The sequence below is a fragment of the Cynocephalus volans genome, chromosome 8 (genome assembly GCF_027409185.1).
Source record: "Cynocephalus volans isolate mCynVol1 chromosome 8, mCynVol1.pri, whole genome shotgun sequence".
Classification (NCBI taxonomy): domain Eukaryota; kingdom Metazoa; phylum Chordata; class Mammalia; order Dermoptera; family Cynocephalidae; genus Cynocephalus; species Cynocephalus volans.
The window spans coordinates 5900080-5925072 of NC_084467.1; the positions used below are offsets into that span (position 1 = coordinate 5900080).

The 24993-nt window shown below is 41.6% G+C and overlaps 1 protein-coding gene across 1 annotated transcript in view; it reads left to right on the forward strand.

Annotated features, from left to right (window-relative positions):
- CAMTA1 (calmodulin binding transcription activator 1) overlaps positions 1-24993 on the forward strand; it is an 846562-nt gene that overhangs the window by 799483 nt on the left and 22086 nt on the right. The window contains exons 12-16 of the mRNA XM_063103685.1: positions 18870-19021; positions 21221-21417; positions 21819-21897; positions 22143-22458; positions 22842-23365. Coding sequence (XP_062959755.1) covers positions 18870-19021; positions 21221-21417; positions 21819-21897; positions 22143-22458; positions 22842-23365 — 1268 coding nt within the window. The remainder of the gene's footprint in view (positions 1-18869; positions 19022-21220; positions 21418-21818; positions 21898-22142; positions 22459-22841; positions 23366-24993) is intronic.

Genomic DNA, 24993 nt, shown 5'->3' on the forward strand with positions numbered 1-24993 from the left:
CTATTTCAGTTATGTATTTCTTTGTCAAAAAACTTTTGGCAGCCACACGTGATAGTTTGTGTACACCTCACCTTTTTCAAAAAAGTAACTTAAGGGAGCTCACTGAGTACACAGCAAAGCACGATAAAATACAAACAGATGAAATAAAGGAGGATTAGGCAAAGGGAATGTGGTGGTCCAGGAAATGGGGATACTGATGAAGTTAGTAAACCACATTCATTTCATAAAGTCTTTCACACAATCTAGGGTAGGCTGTAAACTATTCTCGGCTTTCTGGCAATTGTAGAATAAGCAAGGCAGGGTTAATTTTGTCTTTCTTACTCCTTTCACGGAGTAAATTTCCTAGTATTGTATGTGAGATCTGAAAACCACCACTTAATTTTAAGTGATGATGAGAGAAGTTCAGATGAGTGTATTAAATTATAACAAAGACCACGTGTTAGTACTAGTCACATTTAACATTTAGGAAGTGCTTATTAGCCTGCTAGGTGACACAAATGGGTATTGTCACCCCATAGCATGAGGATGTTGGCACTCGGCATGAAGGTCTTACCTTGAGTGGTAGTCTCATCCTCTGAATGAATTGCCCCGATGCCAAATGACTATTTTTTCTTTACCATTCTCTGATGTGGCTGCATTTGGGTTAACACACAGCAGGCAGACAAGGAGATGCCTTTACCATCCACAAAGTTACTCTCCATCCCCCAAACAGTGTAGCAAGTGATTCATTAAAACCATGGTATGATACCTTGTAAATGGTGGCTTTAAAAAAAAATGATGGGGGTGAGGGTGGGATGCCAATATTGATCTTGTTTGGTGCTTCATTTCAATAACGTTCTTTTCATGTACTAACTGAAATCCTAGTTTGAAAATATCATGGTACCTGTAATTTGCTCAATTTTATATTGTCTTGTAAGCATTGAAGAAAGAGCTTAGCTTTAGATGTATGATGTGGAGATCAGTCAACACATTTTTTAAGCACCTATTATATATCAGTTGTTAAACAAATTACAACTAATAATTAAATATTAATTGGAAGAATGTAAAGTACAGGACGAGTTTAAGCAGGGTAAATATTTATAGGTGTTAAACTACTGATGATAAATTTATACAACACTTTTGTGACATGGAAAGCAATGGTAAATAATGTAAATAAATGTCTGTATTGCATTAAACTAATATTTATCAGCTACCAAAATTAACCTGTTAGTCGCTCTCCGTTTGTTTCATCTTTCTTCTTCCACCTGACTTTTACTACCATCCAAACCTGATCCCACTCTTAGCCAGCCTCTGCCCATGCTCAGCCACTCAGCATGAGCCCTCTCGCAGTCAGGCTGGTCTGTCTACCCTTGCCCCACAGTCCGTGTTACATTCACCCTCCTTTTTCTCAGGGCCCAACTCAAGTCTCATCTCGTTTAGGAAGCTTTTTCCCACATCTCGCAGATTAGATTAGTAGCTCTTTGAGGGGTGGCCGGGGGGTGGGGGGGTGACACCTAAGCTGTATCTTCCCCTGCTATGCCTAGCATAACGAACTCTGGGAATTAGAGTTTCATTACTATTGTTGGTTGACAGAGTTGATACAGCACGGGCTACTCATTGGATGGAGTGAAATGAATGTAATGAGAATGTTTCTTAAAGACCAAGGCAAACCTGATCCCACTTCATGCATTCAGTTCAGTCTTGTCTATTAGTAATTTAGGCAAGAACTCACACGATCTTCCTTTCAGGTCAATTCAAGTTCCCTGGTGGTTTTGAGTTTTCACTTAAATGGTCGTGAGGTGGCCCTAAAAACCTGAAACACTATACCACTGTAAAATAGCTAGCTCTGACACCTGAATCATTTTCCCACATTTCTTAAGTTTGGCCAGAAAATTGTTGTCTAGGAATGTGTATAGGTAACCACTGTTTTCTTTCATATAACACAGTCAGATGGGTTTTTGTTTCAGCTCCACCACTAACAAGGAGAAATCTTGGGTAAATCATCTCATATCTCTGGATCTCAGTTCCTCACCTGTTATCCAAACCTATTAGTGGTTTAGGAAATCACTTTAGTGGGTCAACATCAGTTTTTTAAATCAGAGAGATTGCACATAGTAAGGGTAAATATTGATTTGAGAAATATTTCGTGTGTGTGTGTGTGTGTGTGTGTGTGTGTGTGTGTGTGTGTGTGTGTGTGTGTGTACTGGGTTCTATTTCTTACTGTGGGCCACAGCCAAAAAATGTTGAAAGCCACTGGACTGGATAATTTCTAAATTCTCTTTCAATTCTGATGTTTTATAGTGATTCTCTTTTGTAGGATGCATCTGCTGTTATGACGCTGCATTTGGCAGTGACCTAAGGCCTGAAAAAGTTAAGGTGCTTCTACATGTATATAATTCAACAGATGGTCTCCAGCGAGGCTGGAGCTAGGTACGCCTTTTCTTGTCTTACTGATTTCTTTGGGTAATCAACATCGAACCATTGTTTCAAATAAGAATGACAGCTTATTTCTGTCATAATTTAGTCCATGTTTTAGAATAGAGAAATTCTAATGACATTTGTATACTACTACTGAGGTATATTTAATGATATTGAGTAACATTTTTTTATTTGTAAATGGAAGCAGAACTTTTCTGATATTTATTTAGCAAAAGGATCCACATTTCAGGTAATAGATTGACTTTGGATCCCTCTTTCAGCTGCAAGTGATAGAACTCTAACTCAAAACTGGCTTACTTCAAAAAGGGAGTTTATTGACTCTAATGAAGTCCAGATTTAGTCTTATCTTGACATACAGCTGGTTTTAGCTGCTCAAGTGATGTCATTAGGGATCTGTCTCCCCTCTCTTGGCTCTGATCTCCTCTATGTTAATTATATTCACAGTCAGGAGTTCCAAAGTGGCAGCAACATGGCCCACTCAAAGCTCCAGGCTTAGATTCTGCCAATTTTGCAGATGTCTCCGGGAAGACAGCTCTTCTTCCCAGTAGTTCCAGGAAATGTTCTGTCTCTCATTGGCCCCACTTGAGTTGTGTGTCCAACCACATGAGTAAGGGGAGGTGGTACTCTCATTAGCAAGGCCTGGCTCATACACCCCCCCCTGAAGTCAAGAATTGGGGTCAGCACCACCTAAACCAAGTGCAGGGCAAGGGCAGCTCCCTGTGTTAGTTCAGGCTGCTGTAACAAAGTACAATAGACAGGTGGTCTATAAACACCAGAAATTTATTTCTCATGGTTCTAGAGGCTGGAAGTCCAAGATCAGGATGCCAGCATGGTCAGGTTCTGGTGAGAGCTGTCTTCCAGGTTGCACACTGCCTCACATGGTGGAAAGAAGGCAAGATTGCTTTGTGAGGTCCTTTTATAGAAGGGCACTAATCCCTTTCATGAGAGCTCCACACTCATGACCTAATTACCTCCCAGAAGCTCCACCTCCTAACACCATCACATTGGGGAGGTGGGATTTCAACATATGAATTTTGGGGTGACACATTCAGTTCACTGCACTCCCTGAAGGAAGGGCAAGATGTCATGATCAGTGAGGGGAGAAAGGGGTGCTAGGGAGGCAAACTGAAGAAACTGATACTGTTTGATCGTCACACTTGATTGTCACATTCTTTTTTTTTTTCGTTTTTGTGACCGGTAAGGGGATCGCAACCCTTGGCTTGGAGTCGTCCGCACCGCGCTCAGCCAGTGAGCACATTGGCCATCCCTACATAGGATCCGAGCCGCGGCGGGAGCGCCACAGCGCTCCCAGCACCGCACTCTCCCAAGTGAGCCACGGGGTCGGCCCTGATTGTCACATTCTTAAAGAAAGCACCATTCATTCTGAAACCACAGAAACTCATAATAAGGCTTTATTCCATGTTTTTATTCTCATGGTCCCGTTTTAAATGAGGAGAAACCAGAAGCTAAAAGTGAATCTTGAAATGGGTGCTGTCAATTCCTAGGACCATTTCCGGAAAATATGATTTGATTGAATTCCTTAATATTACAACTGTGGCTTGGGTTAATCATCCAATAATTTATTTAAATATCATTTTGCCTTTTCTAGTGAAAGAAACCATTCATTTGGCTCTAGCCAAAATCAATGCCCCTGGCATTTTTTTGTGAAAGATGTTTTATCTAATAATGTAAAAAATAGGAAGTACCCAGCCTAAAACTGATAATTCTAAAAACTTATAAGTCAATTGAATAATATTTTCCTAGAAAAACAGTACAATAAATGGTAGGTAGGTTCCTAGGCTAGCCTGAGAACAAAAACCTTTTTGAACCCATAACACATACTCAGCAAAACACGTGAACAATGAGGGTGAGAATCATTCTTATGGGTTATTTTTGCAGGAGAAAAATAATGTGTGTGCATGCATATATCACATATATATTTTAAAAGAACTACATAATCTACACAATATATTAATACATCATGTACACATACATGTTGCAAAACAGGTGAAATAGTGAACTTTACATTTATGTATTAAATGATGCTACTTGAATAAATATATATTTACATAATAGTTTCTGTGAATGAAAACGTTTTTGGTGAAGATTCTTAATTCATAGTGTAGAACTCAAGATAGTTCTCTGAAAATACAAAGTCTGGTGCTCTAACTTTTTAGAATAAAGCCAGAGAGAGTAAGTAACTTAAAGTTCTTGATAACCCTAACATTATTCTTGTTATTATACATTATAATAAGGACAGCATGAGAGAGATCTTTCTGAGGTATCTTGAAGAGTTAGAACAATGAAAGGGAAAGGAGGATGTGGTTTAAAGAGGTGACTGTATCTCTCAAAGGTTGTCTGATGTGGAATTGACTGGCCATAAGCAGTAAGCAAGGGAGTCTCCTGATACGGAAGAAAGGAGATGGTAGGGAAGAGATGTTGGGTCAGATGGTTTCCCATACTAGTCCCTGGGTGACATGAACCATTGATCCACACACCTATATTGGGGTCTAGACTGGGTAGACTGGAGTGGCACCCGAGTCTTGCCTGATGCATAAAGGAGGAAGAGGAAGAGAGGGGACCAAGAGTTTCCTAACTCGGACACTGTCTATTTCAAGACCATGTTTAGAACTAGCTTTAGTTCCCAAATTCCTCTGTGAGAACATTAGTGACAGGAAATGCTTATAAAAGCTCCCCACACAAAGGTTCAGATAAGTTCAGGAAACGCACCTGCCATTAGCTCTCGATATCAGCAGTATATAGTGTGTGTTACCATATTAAGGTTCAGAAAAGTCTTATGTTAATGAAACGTAAATGAATTTAGTTGTGTTTAACCTAGAGTTTCCAAAACGCCTTTGACATAGCATTTTGTTTTTGTGGTCTATTGATAAACATCTCATGGAATTCAGTTTGGGAAACACTTCAGGAGACCACCCCAACAAAATGGTTCTGAGCCTGGAATCCATGGGCTTCCCATGAATCTATGAGTCCCTGGAAATTGAATGTAGGTTTTACATGTGTGTATTTTTCTAGGAAAGTATTCATAGCCTTTATCATTGTCAAAGAGCCCATGAACAAAAAGGGTAAGAATTAGTGTTATGGGTTCTTTTCTAACAAGGGAAGTCCAGTTTCTCTTAAATATCTCTCATCTGTGTGTTGTATGTTAGCATAGGATATTGCTCAGTGGGCATGGGCAGTCACTCAAGGGCAAAGTTGCAAATGGGGCTGACTAGTAACTTGATTTTTGGCCTTAGTGATCCGTGGCTCACATTTAGCCATTTTGGTGGATTTAGTACCTGTTTTCTATATAACAGCTTTACCTGAGCTTTATGTTACTCTTATCTTTTGTGAATCTTGATTTCACCTCAAACATACCTGGTTCCAAGGTTGTCACTAGTTAAGCAAGGGCCAGGAGGGAAATAAGAGGCTGGGGAGGAATGGATTGAGACGGGGAAGGAAAATTGGGAAGAGTGAGGAATAGGGGAGAGAAGGAGACTGAGGAGTTTTGATGTGCCAGGTATTTGTGATGGATGCTCCCAGAGATAGTGCCCAGTGCCGTCTGAGTCAGTTATTTTTTGTTCCATTATTTAACTGCTCCCTAAACCTTTAGAACAACTATACTCTGAAAGGGACGATTAAAGGAGCCCACTTTGGAGACTTTGGTGAAGACAGCATACAGCCCCACAACTGCATGAAGTCCAGGTGCACCCCCTTTAATGAAGAACTCTACGTTTTTTGCTTTACTGCCTAAACCAAGGATGTTTCAATGCTGACTTCAGTAATATATTCGTTCAGGCTTCACTGTTTTGGAATTTGCAAAAATCGGAAGATTACTCTGGTGTAGGGGTATGGGGTGATTAAGTTACCTCCTCCCAAACTCAAGGCGCGGGAGTGGATATCATGCAGACTCAGAAGAGCAGTCCTCGATGTGTTCCCATGTGGCATGCGGAGCCAGGAGACAAAACAGTCCTCATAGGGATCATGACACGACTGAAAAGGAGCTTAATGACTAAGATTTTCTAAAACTCTGGTGGTTCCCTTGGAGAAATATTTTATTTTATTTATCTCTGAATAAAATGTTTAAGTGCTACATTGAATTTTTTTTTAAGTTTATTATGTATCAGAAAGCCCTGTGATGAATTATAAAATAATATTCTTAAATTATTTTATCTATTAGGACCTATTTTATCTATAATATGTTTAGTGTTTTAAAGAATACATCTATTTTTTAAAAAAATGCATTCCAGTCTATTAATTTGGATAGGACTTCTTCACCCATATTTATCCCTGATTTTTACAAATTTTATGGCATTATGAAAAAATGCTATAATTAGTAAACTTTTGAATTCTGGAGCAGAAGTCTCTCCATGAAGAACCCAGTGTTTTAAAAAAAATATGTATTTTTGGAACGTCTTGAACTTTAACTGTTTCACAAGTTAGCAAGATGGTTGGGAACAGCTGGGCAGATGGTTTCCCTACAACTAGCTCTGAGAGCAGAGCCTTGCCAGCAGCAGACTTCGCACTGTGTGGAGAATGAGCCTGAAACAACTAGAGAATGACTTCCAACCATAATCCCCAGCACAGGGTTTCTTAGTCACATACTGAAAACCACCAGGAACTCAGGACAAGAAACATCTATTATGAATAGAAATGTCAGCTACAAGCAGCCGGGATTATTTTACGACTTTCCCCAGGTACCATGTAACACATCTGACTCCTTTCCCCTGCCCAACCTTGTGTGGAGCCGACTATTTCTCAGGTGAAAACTACCAAATGAAAGTTATTATGCACTAGCCTCAATTAGGTGTTTTGTTTGTTTGTTTTCAAATATATTTGAGAGATTAGGTAAAAGGTGGCCGTGTGAGAAAGGAAGGATCTGCTTCTCATGACTTGGCTGGGAAAAAAGCACATCATAGACATGACTAATGGAAACAAATATTTTGTTGTACATAATATCCTTTAGCTTGTCCTTCTTGAAGTTCACATTTTATATTTCAAATAGATGAAATTAAATCACTTATTCAATAAATATATATTGAGGGCCAACTATGTGCCATGCCTTTCGCAAGGCCTTGAAATATGGCAGTGACCAGGACGAACACAGTTGCTGACCTCATAGAACTAACAAGATTTCTCTTTATGTTTATTTCTATTATACTGAGTTTCTTAAAATAAAGGTTCGTGTCTTGTTTGGTAGTTGAGTCCCTAGTGGCTGGCACAACCTGAGTTGTCTTGGTCATTATGTGTCCCTAGAGTCTTAGCATAGTCCTCGCAGTTGGGTATTCAGTAAATACTTGTGGAATGAATCTGTTCTGGCCTTGACTCCTCATAGTTCTCCTCAAAGGATTTTAAGTGGTTTTCTTTTTTTTTTTTTTTTTTTTTGTCTTTCTCGTGACCAGTAAGGGGATTGCAACCCTTGGCTTGGTGTCAGCCGCACCGCACTCAGCCAGTGAGCACACCAGCCATTCCTATATAGGATCCGAACCCGTGGCGGGAGCGTTGCTACGCTCCCAGTGCCGCACTCTCCTGAGTGCGCTACGGGGTCGGCCCTTAAGTGGTTTTCTGATAGTGCCAGGCACCGCAGAACGACCTGCTGGTGCTTAATTAATGTATTCATGCAATTCCTGTGCATTTTGTAGTTTTGGTCTTTGCAGTTTCCGTTCTTAAGTGTCAGGATTTTATTTTCCCATTTCTCTTTATACAGGACTTCTAAATCATATCTTCATGTCCGGGTTAGACTGTTGTTCATCTCCCAAGTCTCCTTACGGCACGTTTCGTTTTAAAGACCTCGTTAGTCTTAGTGGTAGTATGCTTTCCCCATTCTTCATTATGCATTTCACTATTATTACTTTGAAATGTCTCAATTCATGTTTATAAATTTCTTATTTTTGCTGTGCATTGAAATTATTGAGGCAGTGTCCTCTAAATTGGTTGTGTTTTGAAAAGTTAGTAAACAAAATGTTCTACTCCCTTGTAAACTGTATAAAGGTAGGTACACAATCTGTGTTAGAGTTCTTAAATCCCTTTTGCACTCATGATAATTAGCTGTAGTTTAACTGTCCTTAACTCCAATTGGATTTGTTACTTTATTGACAGCAAAGTTGGCTCCTGCAGAATTTGGAGCACTCATATGCTTAACGCTGTGTTATGAAAAATTGAGCTCCTCTGGTATCCCACTAGCCTAGTGTCCTTGGAGAACAGGTTCGGAATGTTTGCCCTCATCCACCTCCAGCTCTAATATTGGACGATTTCCAGCGAGAAATAATTATAAATTTGCTTTGCTGCCCTTGTAACATTTTGTCTCCTAATTTGCTGTTAGTTGATTGTTTTAGCATCCTAAATGATTTTTCTTGATATGTCTAAGACTCTGAATTTGTGAATAAAGTGAAACAAAGACCAAGAAGAAGAAATATGAATCAAAAATCATTGCGAATGAAGAAAGCCTAAGAAGAGCCGCTAATTTCCGTTTCTCGTATTTTGGTACGTAGAGTTGAAGAGTTTTTAAAAAGTGGAGTATGGCAGTTTTGTCTAAGGCTAAATTTAGCCATTGCTTTGGAAAATCAGAGTGGTACAGCTTGTGCCTTATCTCCGTCCGGCCCTTACCCTTTCCTCTGCACTTGGATATCTTAAATGGCTCGCTGGGGAGGAGCAGCGAATGTACTCTAGTGGCCCCATTCATTCTGGGAGGGAGTTAAATGACTTCATTTTCCCTGTCTTTCTGAGCTTCCTGGAAAATTGAGGAGACTCCTAAGAAGAATTACAGTTCTCTACAGAAATAGTTCAAGTCATGCCTCCTCTCGCTGCGTCAGGTCTCGGTGCTGGTGCAGCCGAGGGCTGTAGGCGGGGTGAGAGGCCCGCTCATTCCCAGTCCAAATAGCAACAGGAGGGCACATGTGCGCTCGAGCTACAAATAACACGTTTTAAAATAGCAGATGGTATTTGATGATGGCTCCTTCATTCATTTACCTGCCAAGGCAAAACTCTTTTCTACTCTGGCAACAAGACCTGAGGTGGCTCAGCTCAAGCTAGTGTAATAACAAGTTCCCATGTTTGCAGATTTGATTCATTAGCCTATTTGTAGGCATTCAAATCCATATACACTTTCTGAGGCTGTCCTAGAAATTTCTTCCGTTTAACGCAATTAAAATTTCATGTTTATACAACAGCTCAACCTGGCTGACTTGTTAAACACTTTTGTAGCTGATTATAGGCATTCCTTTTTATTAAGGTGTGCTGCCAGTTATTAGTATTCCAGATATTCCATTTTGCTAGTGAAAAGAAGGAATATCTAAAAGTTGGGGATCAGTATTTTTAATGTGAACTCAGTGGCTAAAGAAAAGTGACACATTGCTGGGCAGTTGCAGTTTGTTTCTGTGAAGAAGTCACATAATCCCCAGCTTTGCTCCAGAGTCTTACACCAATACACTGTACTGACATAATTTCCTTACCTGAGCCGAAAGGAGATGGCAGCCAGCCGTGTAAACACAGAGCTTTCTCACAGGCTTTTCAAGTCAGCTCTGTTGGGTTTTGATCATTTTGACCTCTCTCTTTAGCCACTGGCACGGGTGATAAAACTGCTAATTGGTATATAGGCCACCTGGAGTCCACTGTGCGTAGTGGAGGTCACCCAGAGCCCTTGCCCCAGAGTTGGGATGAGCTCATCAATAAATTGGCTTCCGGAAGCTTAAATTAGAAAATAATATTTCTTTCCATGAGCACTCGGTAAATGGGGCCAGCACTACAAATCAAGGTCCCTGCTTTCACAAAGCTTACAGTCTAGCCTCTAGTGGGAATGACACACAGGAAAATATACATTCATTTGCTAAGTACTTTTGGACACATGGAAGGTTTACCAGGCATACTGGAAAGAAGATATGGAGTCCAGCCTGTGTTCAAATCTCTGCCCTGATTCTTACAAGTGGTATAACCTTAGGTAAGTAATAAATTTTCTGAGCCTCAGCTTCCTCCTCTGTAAAATGAAGAGGAAAACCTTTCTTTCAGAGTTATTTTGAGGATTAGAAGTAATATGTAGAATGTCTGGCTTACTGTAGATGCTCAGTAGCTGCTATTAATAATATTCAAGTGATGCTTGATCCACACTCTGAAGAATAAGATGTTCAACAGGTAGACGTGGGAAAAGATTGGCATTAACAGAGACCCAAAGGTTCTATTAAATTACTGGTGGGATTGGAGGACAGTGAGTAATGAGAGAACCCAAAAAAGTATCCTGGGACAGTTGATAAAGGCCATTCTATGCCATACCAAAGAATTTACATTTTATTTTGTAGGTCCAAAGAGAGGGATTTAATTTTTTAAAAAACAAAATTATTTGATATGTCAGGAACCGTCTTATGTTGTATTGCTCAATACAGCTGTATTAGTCAGGGTTCCATGAAAATTAATTAGGTTCTGAGATTTAAAGAGAGTTGTACAAAATCTAGAGGAAGCAGTCACTGCAGCTGGGTCCTGAGAACCTGGGAAGTCTGGCTAGTAGTTGGTTTCCTGGCCTTGACACTTTCTGACTCACAGCAGATGCCCAAACACTCAGGATTCTCCTCTTTTACAGCAGCAAATTCCAACCTTTCTAAACTTAGAACATTCTGTGGGTGTATGATTTTATGAAATTTTCTGTCTTTAAAATGTTGGTATTGCTTTGGATTTTTAAACACCCAAGTCAATATTACTCCAAGACATTTTTAAATGAGTCCCTTTGAGGGTAGGAATCCCTGTTAGAGATGAAAAGCTTCCCCACAGCTGTGCTGTGTGACTTTGAGTAACAGCCCTAAAGGAGAGGCTACGATGAGGCAAAAGAAAAGGGGATGGGGAGCCCTAACTGACCCTTCATTGATTCTTGGGCCAGTGATTGGTGAGAATTTTTTTTTTCCATCTTCTCGATCTCTGTGATACTCAAAGCTATTCTGGGATTATGAAAATACTTGTTTTCTAATATTGTAGGAAGCTGTAAGAACTGGAGTGTATCAAGGTAGGTGAATGTACTATTATACTATACCCTGAACCTATACTTTTGAGAATACAGAAACTAGGCCTATGGGGTTTTTTGTTGCTGTTGTTGTTTTTATAGTTTAATGCATCAATAAGATTTCTTTTCAGCATTTTGTATATTGGTTTATTATATCCAGGTAACACAGTTACTTTTCATCCTCATTTTATCTATGTTTAAAATGTCCCCAGAAGGCTAGAATGTACACTACAGTGCAGTGCCACATTAGAGTCAGAGACATCAGCAGATAGACGCAGAAATAACTGATAGATATGTGTGCATACACTGGTTATTATACATACATATATTTCCTAGCTCTGTCCACCAAGGGAGCCTAGAAGCAGTGACACCCCAGTAGCAGTGAGCACACCCAGCACTCAGGTCTTGGCTACTAAATACCATTCTCAAATAGAAGGAACCAGGCTCCACTCTTTAGAGAATTGTTGATTTTAGGGTAGGATGGGGGAAATAAAAGATGAACCTGGAGCCTCTTGTAATGCCAGAAAGTAAGAAAGTGCTCAAAAAGAAAAGGATGGGAACACATCAAAGGGACAGAGGAACCAGCCTGAAAGAGTTCCTATGGGTCGAAGCTGGAGCAGTTTGAGCCACAAACTAAACAACATAGTATTAGATTATGGCCCAAAGTATAAAATAAATGTACCTGAGCCCATACTGATATAAATAACTGATTGACTAAATAAATAGAGAAGGACAAATCTTTCTTATAGGAGAACTCCAAATAATATATGTAGATACTCTTCCATCCGTGAGATAGACTTCATTCCTCTGCTCTTTGAGTATGGGCTGGACTTAGTGACTTGCTTCCAAAGAATGGAAGAGAAAAAGAGTGGAAGGAACAGTAACTTTATCGTAAAGAGCTCTAGCAGGCCCTTCCTTAATCAATGATCGAGGTTGACATCACCAGTAAATCATTATATCCTCTCTTACAGTATGTGACACCTCACCTCTGTGATATTCTTTTTAAAAACTCATGACCCTAGTCTAATAATTGGAAGACATCAGACAAACTAAATTGAGGGATGTCTACAAGGTACCTGACCAGTATTCTTCAGAACTGTTATAGTCATGAAAAATAAGGGAATGTTGAGAAACTGTCATAGATGGGAGGAGACTAAGAAGACTTAAAAACTAAATGCAACGTGGTATTCTGAGTTGGATCCTGGAACAGAAAAAGTCCATTAATGGAAAAAGTGGTACAATCTGATTCATGTCCTTAGTTAATAGTGGGGATGTACTATACAATGTTAGTTTCTTAGTATTGACAAATGTGCCATGGTTATATAAGATGGATGAAGGGTATATAGGGACTCTACTATTTTTGCAACTTATCTGCAAATCTAAAATTATTTTTAAATTTTTTAAAATTTATTTTTTTAAAATGCCCCCATAGGTGTGGCTGGGTAGAAGGGCCCAGTCTAGTAATTGCTCAGACCTGAGAGAGCCTTACAGCATGAAAAGATTTCATGTATTTATTTCATTCTCACAAACAGCAAGATGGTTATTAATATCCACATTTTACAGATTAGAAAATTGAGGTGCAAAGTGGGTGTTATTTTTCCAAAGTCACACAGCAGAAGTAAACCTAGAGCTCTTATCTTCACTCCAGTGTTCCTTCTGCTGTATTACAGCTGTCTAGCCAAAAATGCTGCTCTCACAAAAACGGTGTGCAGGTGGAAGAGGCTCATGAAGAGAAGCTTTGAGTGATTTGTGAGCCAGACTTGCTACAAAAGCCATCAGAATTATTTACTTTTTGTCTAGGGTACAGGGACACATGTGTGCACGTCGGTTGAAAGTATCTATCTTCATGCCCCAAAGCCATGCAGGTAAACGGACTGCTTTACAGAAATGTGGGCAGCAAGACAGACACCTGGAAAGACATCCCATTTCATCAGCTGAGCGAAGAAAAACACAATGAAGTGGTTAAGATACAATGGGAATGGTAGAGTAGTACTTGATTAGTTGCAAAGTGCTGCAGGTGGGTGGATTTTAAATAGTTTTCAAGCACTGACAAATCTGAATTGTCTGTGTGCTTGAGAAGATGTGTGCCCCAGCTGTTGACAGAGCTACTGTGGCTGCAGCTGGCTGGTTTACACCAGGAGACATATCATTTGTCCATGGTGGGCAGGGATCTTTGCCTCTGTCCAAGCAGTTGGTTCTTGGCTCATTCTTTACCAGGTGTTGGGTTTGGGGGGAGAGGAGCCATTCTTTGACTGTGGACACGGACAGTGGTCTCAGAGCAACAGTTCTTGAAATGTGGCCCCAGACAAAAAGCATCAGTGTCACCTGAGAACTTGTTAAAAATACAACTTCTGGGTCTCACCCAGACCTCCTGGATCAAAAACTCTGGGAATAGGGCTCAGCAGTCTGTTTTAAAAAGCCCTCCTAAAGTTCGAGAACCACTGGTATAAGAGGAAAAGTTACTGGTGTATTAGTCAGGGTTCTCCAGAGAGACAGAATCAATAGGATATGTTATATATATGAGAGGGGATTTATTAGGGGAATTAGCTCATGTGATTATGAAGAAAAGTCCCACAATAGGCCATCTGCAAACTGGATGCCGGTAGCGTGGCTCAGTCCAAATCCAAAGGCCTCAAAACCAGGGAAGCCAATGGTGTCCTTGGTGTGAGTCCTGGAACCCAAAAGCTAGAGTCTTGAGCTCTGATGTCCGTGGACAGGAGAGAAGAGTGTATCCCAGCTCCAGCAGACAGAGAGATTCACCTTTTTTCTGTCTTTTGTTCTCTCTGGGTCCCCAGTGGATTGGATGGTTCCCACCCACACCAAGGGCAGGTCTTTTCCACCCAGTCCACTCGGGCTCTTACGCTAATCTCTGCTGGAAACACCCTCATGGACACACTTAAAAAGATAGCTTTACCAGGTATTTTGGCATTCCTTAATCTAATCAAGTTGAACCTAGAATTAATTTTCACACCTGGGATTAGCAGAAGCCTCCAGTCCAGGGCAGCAGAAGTCCCATAGCAGGGGACCAACGTGACTGGGAGGGACCCCCAGATACACACACAGTTCTGCACAGGGAGAAATGAAATGCTGTCCAGGCCTCCCCTTGACCTAGGCATTAGATACCGGGTTATCATGTGATGTATCCAGGAGAGTTTAGGAGTTGGAGAAACCTTAACCCAAGGTAAGAATTTGATACTTTCTTGCCAAACTTTTTTTTTTTTTTTTTTTTCTTTTTTGGTTTTGCTTTTTGCCTATTCTGCTGTGCTTATCCCTGCCCCCGAAGTTTATAGTTCCACTGGGGAGATGATGACTCATAGCTCAGTGCACTTGAATCACATATGCCACCTCCGCCAGGATGTAAACTGTGTGTGTGTTTACAGCCTCTTAGTGGCTGCAAATGTTCTGTCATTTTTTTCCTCTTGAAGCTAGGTTGTCATTGCAACTAAGTTTTGTGAACTTTCTGTTGATACCTAGAGGGCTCCTACTAGATGGCTCTTTATATTATTTTTTACCAAAGCATGTAATTGTTCTTTTGGTAAGACGTGTATAGCCTAATCCTTTTGGGCAAGAGGTAAAATCTAAGAATTGCCAGGCAGGAGGTGGAGCTAGAACAGCTGGTTTCTTTGCTCGCACCCAGGCTCAGGTGCTCATGGAAACATACGCTCTTGACTTTCTTTCCGTGCAGTCTTGGTCTCATGGTGGAGCAGTTCAGTTGCTTCGCTCAAACTGTCCTGAGGACATTTGACTTGGAAGCCCTCAAGGCTGAGTCACTGTTGGCTTTGTTTGAAACATTCTGGGGGAGAACTGGGGCCAGATTCATCAGCCCCCTAAATCTACATATTATTCTCCCTTCCTCCCCAAACATATTAATTTTAAAATCCAGGTTCATTCAGGCTGCAGAAGTTATCTGTTGGTCAACAGATGAGGATAGGGATATTTTCACTACTCTTTTAGACATTCCCCAGTGTCTGGTACGTAGTAGGTGCTCAATAAGCATTTGTGCATAAATACTTGTAAATGAACCTTTAAAATGTACTTTTTACTCTAATATAATCAGAAATTTTTTTTAGCTTCTATATAATTATATTCCCTTTTCCCTATAATCACACACAATGTATGATTAAAGCTGTATATAGCTCTGAATTTGCCAAGTGTTTTAAAGGAATATTTTAATTATAATGAAGCTTAGAACCAAAAAGAGCATAAAGGTGTTCTGTTGACTTGCCAGTAATGGAGATGTGAAGACCATCGTTTTATGCATGTAACCAAGTCAGCCTTAAAAACCCAGGAGCTGTGCCTGCCCCTGCTCAGAGGAAAGGAGTGTGATCAGAATGTCTCTGATCCTTGGTCAACACAGTACAGCAGCCCTGTGCTCTCTGTGATGCCAGCACCATCATTTACATTTGAGATGGGTTTCTTATTTTAATTATCACTCCCTTCCTCTTTTGAAATTGAGAGGCTCAAAGATGCTGTGAGGCATGATCTGATTTTGTTAAGAGGCAAGTAATTGCATCTGAGTGTCTCCATGAAGTGCTTCTCTGAGTAGTTTAATCACATGCAAGAGCTCCCTGCACAGCAACAGGGAATGGAGTTGGGAGCAAAAGCTGAGAACCTCTTTGGCAAACGGAGTGACTGTTGGAGGGTTTTGACCTGGCAGTGCCATGGGCAGGGCCTGGCTCAGTGATATCCAGGAAGGGCTGTTTCTGCAGTGTCTGCACTCGGCAGTGGGGAGACGGGCGGGGCTGCTTGTGCAGACCGCACTGCAGCACACTGCAGCGCAGCACTGGCTGTGCAAAGCTGCCTGCAGGGCCAGGGTAGGCGCAGCCAGGCTGTCCTAGAGATGAAGCCATCAGTGCTCCCAGCCACCATAGCCCCAGAGCACATTCTGTGCTCTTGTGCCCCTCTGGGTGCCATGGGATGTTAATGGTGATCACTGGGCTCCATGGTGCTCCAGACCAAGTGAAATGGATACCGAAAACTCATTTCATAGATGGAAGATTTGTAGGCCTGCAGAAGACTTAATAGGTCGGTGGCTGGGGTTTAAAATGAAGCCAAGCCATTTCATGGGGATGTGTGAGGATCTCTGAGTAGTTTCAGATGGATGGTTGCCTGGCATAGCACTTACACAGGGAGAGGTTACAGTGTTCCACAGAGGATAACTGCCATGTGACTTTGAATTGAATGCTAACTGAAGAGTGATTCTTGTCTTCAGCAGGCTTCAAGGGGAGCAGGACTTTAGGTTCCTAATGGAGAGGCATGGAATCTGAGGTCACCTTGTTTTTTTCATCAGTGGTCACAGGTTGAGAACAGCCCTGGCTGGACAGTTACCCTGTGCAGTGTTTATTCAGAGTTATTTCTCTTCTGGTGACTGCCATTAAGATGCTTAGCAGAGGATTCTCCATGTTTGCCCATATCCGTTCTTATGTGTGAAATTGGAACAAAAGTGTTATTTTTCACTTTTGGATTTTTCTTTTAGTGTTATTCCTGGAAATAGCTTATTGGAAAATTATACTAGGATTCTTGAAAAGTAGCCTTCCTCTTGCTTGTGTGGCTTAATAAAGTAAAATCAATTTGATATTAAGTCAGTACTGAAAATTTTCCTTTCGAATGGGTATTTACTACCTTTTCACTAGAGGCAAGTTTTCTGGAGAGCAAGAATATTGTTTTCCCTAGGGCAAGACTGCCTAATGCTCGTGCATCTTCCTCCCATGACTCTTCCTGCATCTTGTCATGTAACGGTTAAACTGCTGGTCCTGGAGCCAGCCAGATTAGCTACCTGCGCATGCCTCAGTTCTCCCATCTGTAAACTGAGGATGAGAACAACACCTGCCTCAGGTGATTGCTGTGGCGATCGAGTGAGTGAGTTCATACATGGGAGGTGGTGGACACAGGGCCTGGCATGTGGGGAGTGCTGAGAGTGCCACTCTGCCTGTCACTGCCTCCCGTGTGGAATCGAGAAGCTGTGCTCTCTGGTCTTGGGATGTGCAGTCAGGATGGCAAGGAATGATAAAATACTTCCTTTTCATGATTCAGATGACTGTCTTTTGAAAATAGTGATCCATTAGTCGTTTGAGGCAAAATATGTTGTCATAGCTGTCTGCTCGATTTCTGAAGACATTTACGGCATTTGTCTGAAGACGATGATGACAGCTGGAACAACTTATTTAGGACTTACCATGTTCTGAGCATTTACATGTATTATCTCATTTAATTCTTACAACAACTCTCTGAGGTAAGTACCATTGCTGTCCCCATTTAAGAGGTAAGGAAACTGAGGTAGGAAGGGCTCTGTTCACATTTCACAGTGGTGCGAGTATTGCACGGCAGAGCCTGTCCTGACAGCCCCAACGCCCGGCCACCCACTCTCGCTTTCCCACGCCCCCCCTCCCCCCCCTGCAGCACCCTGCCCTAGGCCTCCGGTTTGTCCTTACCAGGCCCTGGGTCTTGGTCCGTCTGGCCCCTTCTCGTCTTTCTCACAGTGTTATCCTTCCTGACTTATCTAAACTTGCCCCCCATCACTTCTTACCACCTCATCCCCCTCTCTTCACTTACCACCATCAGACTGTTCCAGAGCAGGAAGAGCCTCTTCTGTCCCAGTCACGGTTAAATACCTGGCACAGTGTTCCTTAAAGTGTGTTGAATGCAAGTGCTGATGATGTTAATAATGGTTTTAGCACCTTTTATTTATGTGGTTGGTAACCCAACTCTAATTCATGTGTGTGTATGCTGGTGCGTACACACACGTGTGGGTGTAAATGCATGACCGTGGAGATACATGCGTTCCAATCTTAGTAAAGTGGTACAGGATCACAAAACTTTCTCTTTGAGCCACAATCCTAGGTCCAACAGCAGTGTCCTGTTGTTTTCTTCATGTGTAGAGATGAAGGCTCTATTTGTGTTTGTGTCTGACAGAGACACGTGTTAAAAGAAGTGTGTGAGGGTCTTGGTCAGCAAATGATACAGTTCCTAAATAAATTGTAAAAGCTGGAGCGTGGGTCAGGAAATAGATAAAAAAAATTTTTTCATTTGTTTTTGCAAATCTTAGTGTGTGGTAAAACAGATACTAGTTTTGTTACAAAAATGCATCCTCCTTTCCCTCAGTGGCAGCTTTCTTCTACTAATCTGAGTTGCATTTGTTTCATTTGTTGGCTCTGGGGGGGGCCCCCTCTACCAGATCTTGTCATGGTTTCCATTGGGGAACCTGACAAAGAAATAGGGTGGTGGGAACCTGAAACCAGAATCTTTGACAAAAAGGGATTTCTGTTCTTTTATCTGAGTACTTTGGGCTGCTGTAGATGCTAGTCGTGTGTAAGGTGGCAGACTCACTACCGTGCTAGGGAAAGCTGGCCTGGACAGACTCTCTGCTTTGGTGATGTTGTTGATACTGTTGGGTCTGCAGGCTTGCATAGGCCACATGTTAACAGCTTTTCTTCCAGAGCACAACCTGACTCTCACGTCTCCTCTGCCTTAGATAACCAGTTCAGGATGTCCATCCTGGAACGCCTGGAGCAGATGGAAAGGAGGATGGCTGAGATGACAGGGTCCCAGCAGCACAAACCGGCGAGTGCAGGAGGTGGCAGCGGAGCTGGCAGTGGGAGTGGGAGTGGAGGGAGTCAAGCTCAGGTATGCATCTGCATTGATCATCGCCTCTCATTTTGTGCCGTGTTTCACTGATGGGTGAGGCAGGCGATCACAGGTCCCTTCTTCACTGATACCATTTGTGGATTTAGGCAAAAAGTCCAGGGGAGTACTTTATAGTTCCTGTGCTTCGAAGGATTCTAACCTGTGTAATGCGAAAGAAGCCTGGGAATGTGGGGCTTCTCAGCTGTTTACCTCCCTAATCTTTAAAGCATTTCTATTCATCTTAGAATTCACTACTGCCTGGTAGTGGGAGTTGAGGGCACCCAGTTAAAAAATGGAGGCCAAATGGTGACTCACGTCAGCTAGGGCTCAGAATCAAATTAGAATCTTTCTACTTTGTACGTTGTATTCTAATCCTATCTTAAGTATAAATATAAAACATAGTTGAACTTAGTAGTTCATAAGCCTTTTATCAACTCAAGAGGGTCAATATGAAAAGGGCCCTGAGAAACTTTATATAATTATTCAGTGTAAAACAACATTATGTGTTATAGCATATTTCACATAGGCTTTTTCATCAATTCCATGAAGAATGTATTATATTGCCAAATACAGGAAAATGACCAAATATTTTTTTAGAGTCCCATTGGTCTTGAAGGCCTTATGTAAATTTCATTTTGGGAAAGTCTCCTAGGCAGAAACAAAGCATAATATACCACACCCAAAAAACTAAACTCCTTTTCCCTCAATGTTCTTATTTCTCCCCTGTCTTCAGAAACCAGTGGAAAATAAAAGACTTGGCACACAGTAAAATATTATTAGGGCTAAGATAGGCTTTTTTTTCAACTGATGCTACTTTTTATAAAAGAACTAATCATTGTTTAATATATCTCATGGCTAAAATAAGAGATTCCCATAAATACTTTTCCTTTCACCAACAAAGTTTGCATAAAGGGAATGGTATATAATTTCACTTTAAAGCTCAACCGTTCAGCAACTGGCTGATTATGATCTGATCTCATATTAACTGCTATTGAATACTTTTTCATCAATTGAGATTGGCTTCAGTAAATGTCTGTCATATATGATAGATACATGGCTGTTTTTGTTTAATGCAAAAAAAAATTCCCTCTCTGTTCACTATCCCATGATTTCCATGGACTCATGAATGGTCTCTTTGGTATGTGTGGAATGGCTCTCTGCCTGTGCCCTCTGAGTCGAGGGCCGTCTACTGCATGTGGGGATTGCCCAGCTGTGCTCCTGTAAGCTGTTTTCGTAGCTCTGAGGAGGATGACATTATATCCATCATCTGCTTTTTTATTTTTGGAGGCATTTTTTCCAGATTTAAAAATAAAGAGGAGCAACATTGTTTCTGTAGGAATTAAATTTTATGGTGTTTTTTATAAAAAGTATAAAAAATATATATATTTTAAAAGTATATCTACATATATACCTATTTTTAAAGTATGTATGTATACTTTTAAAATAATACTAGAGATGTGAATTAGGCTAGAAGAGCCATTTATTTGGAAGAGTATTAAACATAAAACTATTATCACAGAGACTCAAGCTGTTGGTTACTAACTTTATTTTTTTTCCTTTAGAACTGATTCATAGGAAGGAAGCCAGGTGGTTAAAATTAGTGAATATCTCTTTCCTATGTGCTTTTATTGTTATTAATAACACTAGATTTCAAGATTTCTATGCTTTCCCCAGTTTCCTTTTTACTTTATACAAAGGACTGCATTATTTTTGGATGCTTTTAAGTGTCTCCTTAGGGGAAAAAAAATTCACATCTAAGTGATTTAATTCTCCTTCATAAGAAGGAAGGGAGTCAAAGCTCCGTATGTCCCCAGATGGAAGCATTAGGAAAGCTACTCTGCTTTGCTCTGTTACAATAGTTTACTGCCTACAGGTTTACTTCAACTGGGAGGCTAGAGCCACATTTTTTTTTTTTTCTTAGCAGTATCACTTTCCCTAAGGTAGATGAGCATGAAGTTTATAATCAGAGTGTCAGCTATAATGGGCTCTGGCGTTCTTAGAGTTATGGAAAATTAGCTGGTACCACGACTTCAGGGAAGTACTGCTGAGCTGAGACTGAGCACATTCTAGTCTCTATTTCATGGCATTTCTTTATTTTCAGTGTTTTGCATTTTCCATTTGAATTTGTTTCCCCTATGTGAAAATGCTGACTTGGGGGCCTTCAGACCTCAGGTTGTAACATGTGCTTCTTTGTGACAGTGTGCTTCTGGGACTGGGACCTTGGGGAGCTGCTTTGAGAGCCGCGTGGTCGTTGTGTGTGAGAAGATGATGAGCCGAGCCTGCTGGGCGAAGTCCAAGCACTTGATCCATTCAAAGACTTTCCGTGGAATGACCCTCTTACACCTGGCCGCTGCCCAGGGTTATGCCACCCTAATCCAGACCCTCATCAAGTGGCGGTAAGGCTGTGGCGCAGATGAGGGGGGGTCGTCCTTGCTCATCAGCGTGCCGCTTCTTCTTGAGCATTTCCTCTGATGCAGAGAGATCTGGACTGTCAATAAGCTTTTATAGCCTGTGAGCAGAGCCCTTTCTCCAAGGACAGTTTCCAAGGGATTTTTATGAACTTCTGCTCAAGAAATACTGAGTGAGATGCTAAGTAAATGTTGGACTTTTTATTTCCTTTGGATCCCTTGCCATATGGAGAGTTCAAATACTCTAGAAATCCAGTACTCTCTATTTCTTCACATTAGGGATGTCAGATGCCCAGTTTGGTTTCATCTGTGTGGGGTTTTATAATATTCTGGTACTTCCTTTTAACATTCATTAATTGTGCAGTAATTTCCAGTGCTCTCCCTTACAGCACAAAGCATGCGGATAGCATTGACTTGGAACTGGAAGTTGACCCCTTGAATGTGGACCACTTCTCCTGTACTCCTCTGGTAAGGAATAAGTTTGTTTAGTCCCCTAGCCATTTTTCCAGTCTGGCATAGGGATGTGCCTGGTTGCCATGGTTATCCCTCATTGACATATGGCATTTATCAGAGACACTTTGTGAGGGTAAGGGTTTAATGGCCCCATTGAGATTGCCAGCAAGGACCAGTTTGTTAGTTGGCAGCAATGACAAAAGTAGAATATCGTTTGCACCTCTTATTGAGAAAGCTTGCTTTGTTTTCCTGTCCTGTAGATGTGGGCATGTGCCTTGGGGCACCTGGAAGCTGCCGTTGTGCTGTACAAGTGGGACCGTCGGGCCATCTCCATTCCTGACTCTCTAGGAAGGCTGCCTTTGGGAATTGCCAGGTCAAGAGGTCACGTGAAATTAGCAGAGTGTCTCGAGCACCTGCAGAGAGATGAGCAGGCTCGGCTGGGACAGAACCCCAGAATCCACTGTCCTCCAAGTGAAGAGCCTAACACAGATAGCTGGATGGCACAGTGGCACAGTGAAGCCATTAACTCTCCAGAAATACCCAAAGGAGTCACTGTTATTGCAAGTACCAACCCAGGTAAAAATTCAAAATTATTACATCTCAGAACGTGACAGTTCTCCCATTTGCTTTCACGTAGCTGCCCCCAGAAAATTCATAGAATATTCACATATGTTTAAGTTTTTTTTAATATTTCTTGTATTTCTTTAAGAATGCCTAGCGCACCCCCCCGCCCCAATACAGAAAGTAGCAAGAATTCTATGTTCGTGCAAAACATACAAATTTTTAGAGGAGGATTATCTGAATACAAGATATGCTGCTGGGGAATATTTAAATATTAGAGACATGTCTTGAGTTCCGGCTTTGTACTTTGTGTCTCTCAGGCATAGAGAAAGTGTTAATTCGTTAGGATTCCTAATTTTATCGCCTGTCCTGACTATCCTTTCTACTGTACTTTTCAGAGCTGAGAAGACCTCGTTCTGAACCCTCTAATTACTACAGCAGTGAGAGCCACAAAGATTATCCGGCTCCCAAAAAGCATAAATTGAACCCTGAGTCCTTCCAGGCGAGGCAGGAGAAGCTGCTTTCCACTGCACTGAGTCTGGAACAGCCAAATATCAGGAAGCAGAGCCCTAGTTCTAAGCAGTCTGTCCCCGAGACAATCAGCCCCAGTGAAGGAGTGAGGGACTACAGCCGGGAACTCTCCCCTCCCACTCCAGAGACTGCAGGATTCCAAGCCTCTGGATCTCAGCCTGTAGTAAAGTGGAGTTCCAAAGATCTTTACATTGGTGTGTCTACAGTACAGGTGACGGGAAATCCGAAGGGGACCAGTGTAGGAAAGGATGCAGCACCTTCACAGGTGCGTCCACGGGAACCAATGAGTGTCCTGATGATGGCTAACAGAGAGGTGGTGAATTCAGAGATGGGGCCCTACCGTGATAGTACAGAAAACGAAGAGTGCCCGCAACCCATGGATGACATACAGGTAAGCCTGCAAAGGCCGGTACATCAGAGCCACCCTGATCTTTACGGCCACTTTCTGAAAGTCCTGTAACTGTCTCCCCAGTGGAGGGATGGAAGTCTGTCTCACGCATGAGAATGTTGGCATGTCTTCTTCCCTGGGGCCTGCATGTTCATTCAGTGAATCAGGCCCTGTGAATAGTCTCAGCAAAGCCTGCCCTCTTTACACCAGCTCCTCAGAACTTACTCATGACCCTATAAAAAGTCTTCTGCTTCCTTCTCACATCCAAGATGACTGACTTCACTGTTTTAAGTACCAGTTATAATAGCATCAAGGCCATTAAAATAGCTAGAACGGGAAGTCCATGGATAGAATTTGAATTATCTGTGACTTTAATAGGCATCCTCTAGCCATTGTAAAGGGCACATATAACGTGAGGTTCTCATAGGTGCAGTGAAATATCCCTAAAGCCTTATAATAAATCTAGAAAATCCAGAATCTGTTTAGGGTATTAAACTTGTTACAGATTAAGAGAATATGGACTGAAATAAACTTGACATTAGACTGTTAAGCAAATTTCACTAATTATTTTATTTAAGGACCAAAAGGGCAACCTAAAACTATGTGTCTGGTTTCCTCTCTTTCCAACTTCCCATTGATATAACCAAAAACAAATGAAAAAGAAAAAAATTCCCACTAGAATTTCAAAAGGACACCCATGCCTATAGACATAATGCACTGACAGGGAGGTGTATGGACGAGGTCTTGTATCCTGGCCAGCGTTTCCAGGGAGGGTCTTGTTGCTGAGCCACCCCTGTTCACTGTGTCCCTGGGGCCCTTCCTGCCAGCCCTCTGCTGACCAACACAGGATGAGAAGCTTGCATGCTTGCCCCTGTGCTCATGTCCCTGGTGGGAGGTGGGGGGGGCGGGCCCCACTGCTGACCTACCAACCACTGCAATCATAGAGGGGCCTGCCAAGGAAAAACAGTGTGTTAGACAAGTGGCTGGCAAATTTCTTCTCTAAAGGGCCAGAGAGAGAACATTTTTAGGTGCTGTGGGCCATACAGACTTTGTCATAACTATTTAATCTGCACTAACAGCATAAAAGCAGTCTTGTTTCAATAAAACTTTATTTACGCAAACAGGGAGCTTGCTGGATTCAGCCTGCCATAGTTTGCCAAACCCAGTTTTAGACAATTTCTAGTGGAACCCATACCAAATTCCAACACTGAGCAACTTAGAATTATTCTTACAAATATAAAAATATAACAATATATCAGACTGTGTTGAAAATCAGCAGCTGAAAAGAGGGGAACCAAGTTGGGCATCCAGAACAGTGCTACTGTCCCTCAGAACTTTCTGCAGTGATGGGGATGTTCCATATCTGCGCTGCCCACTGTGGCAGCCACTAGCCACATGTGGTATTGAGCACTTGAAATGTGGCTAGAGCAACAATGTGGCTAGGTTTAATTAATTTAAGCTTAAATAGCCATTGGATGGCACAGCTTTATGGCAGTTAGCTTGCACTGAGAGTTGATTCAGGAATTAGAAAATAACCTAGAAAAATCTTTTTCATATTTCCACTGAGCTTTGAGAAAACAATATTTTGCTAAATTAAGAGCACATACTTATGAAAAAGGCAGCAGTCCACA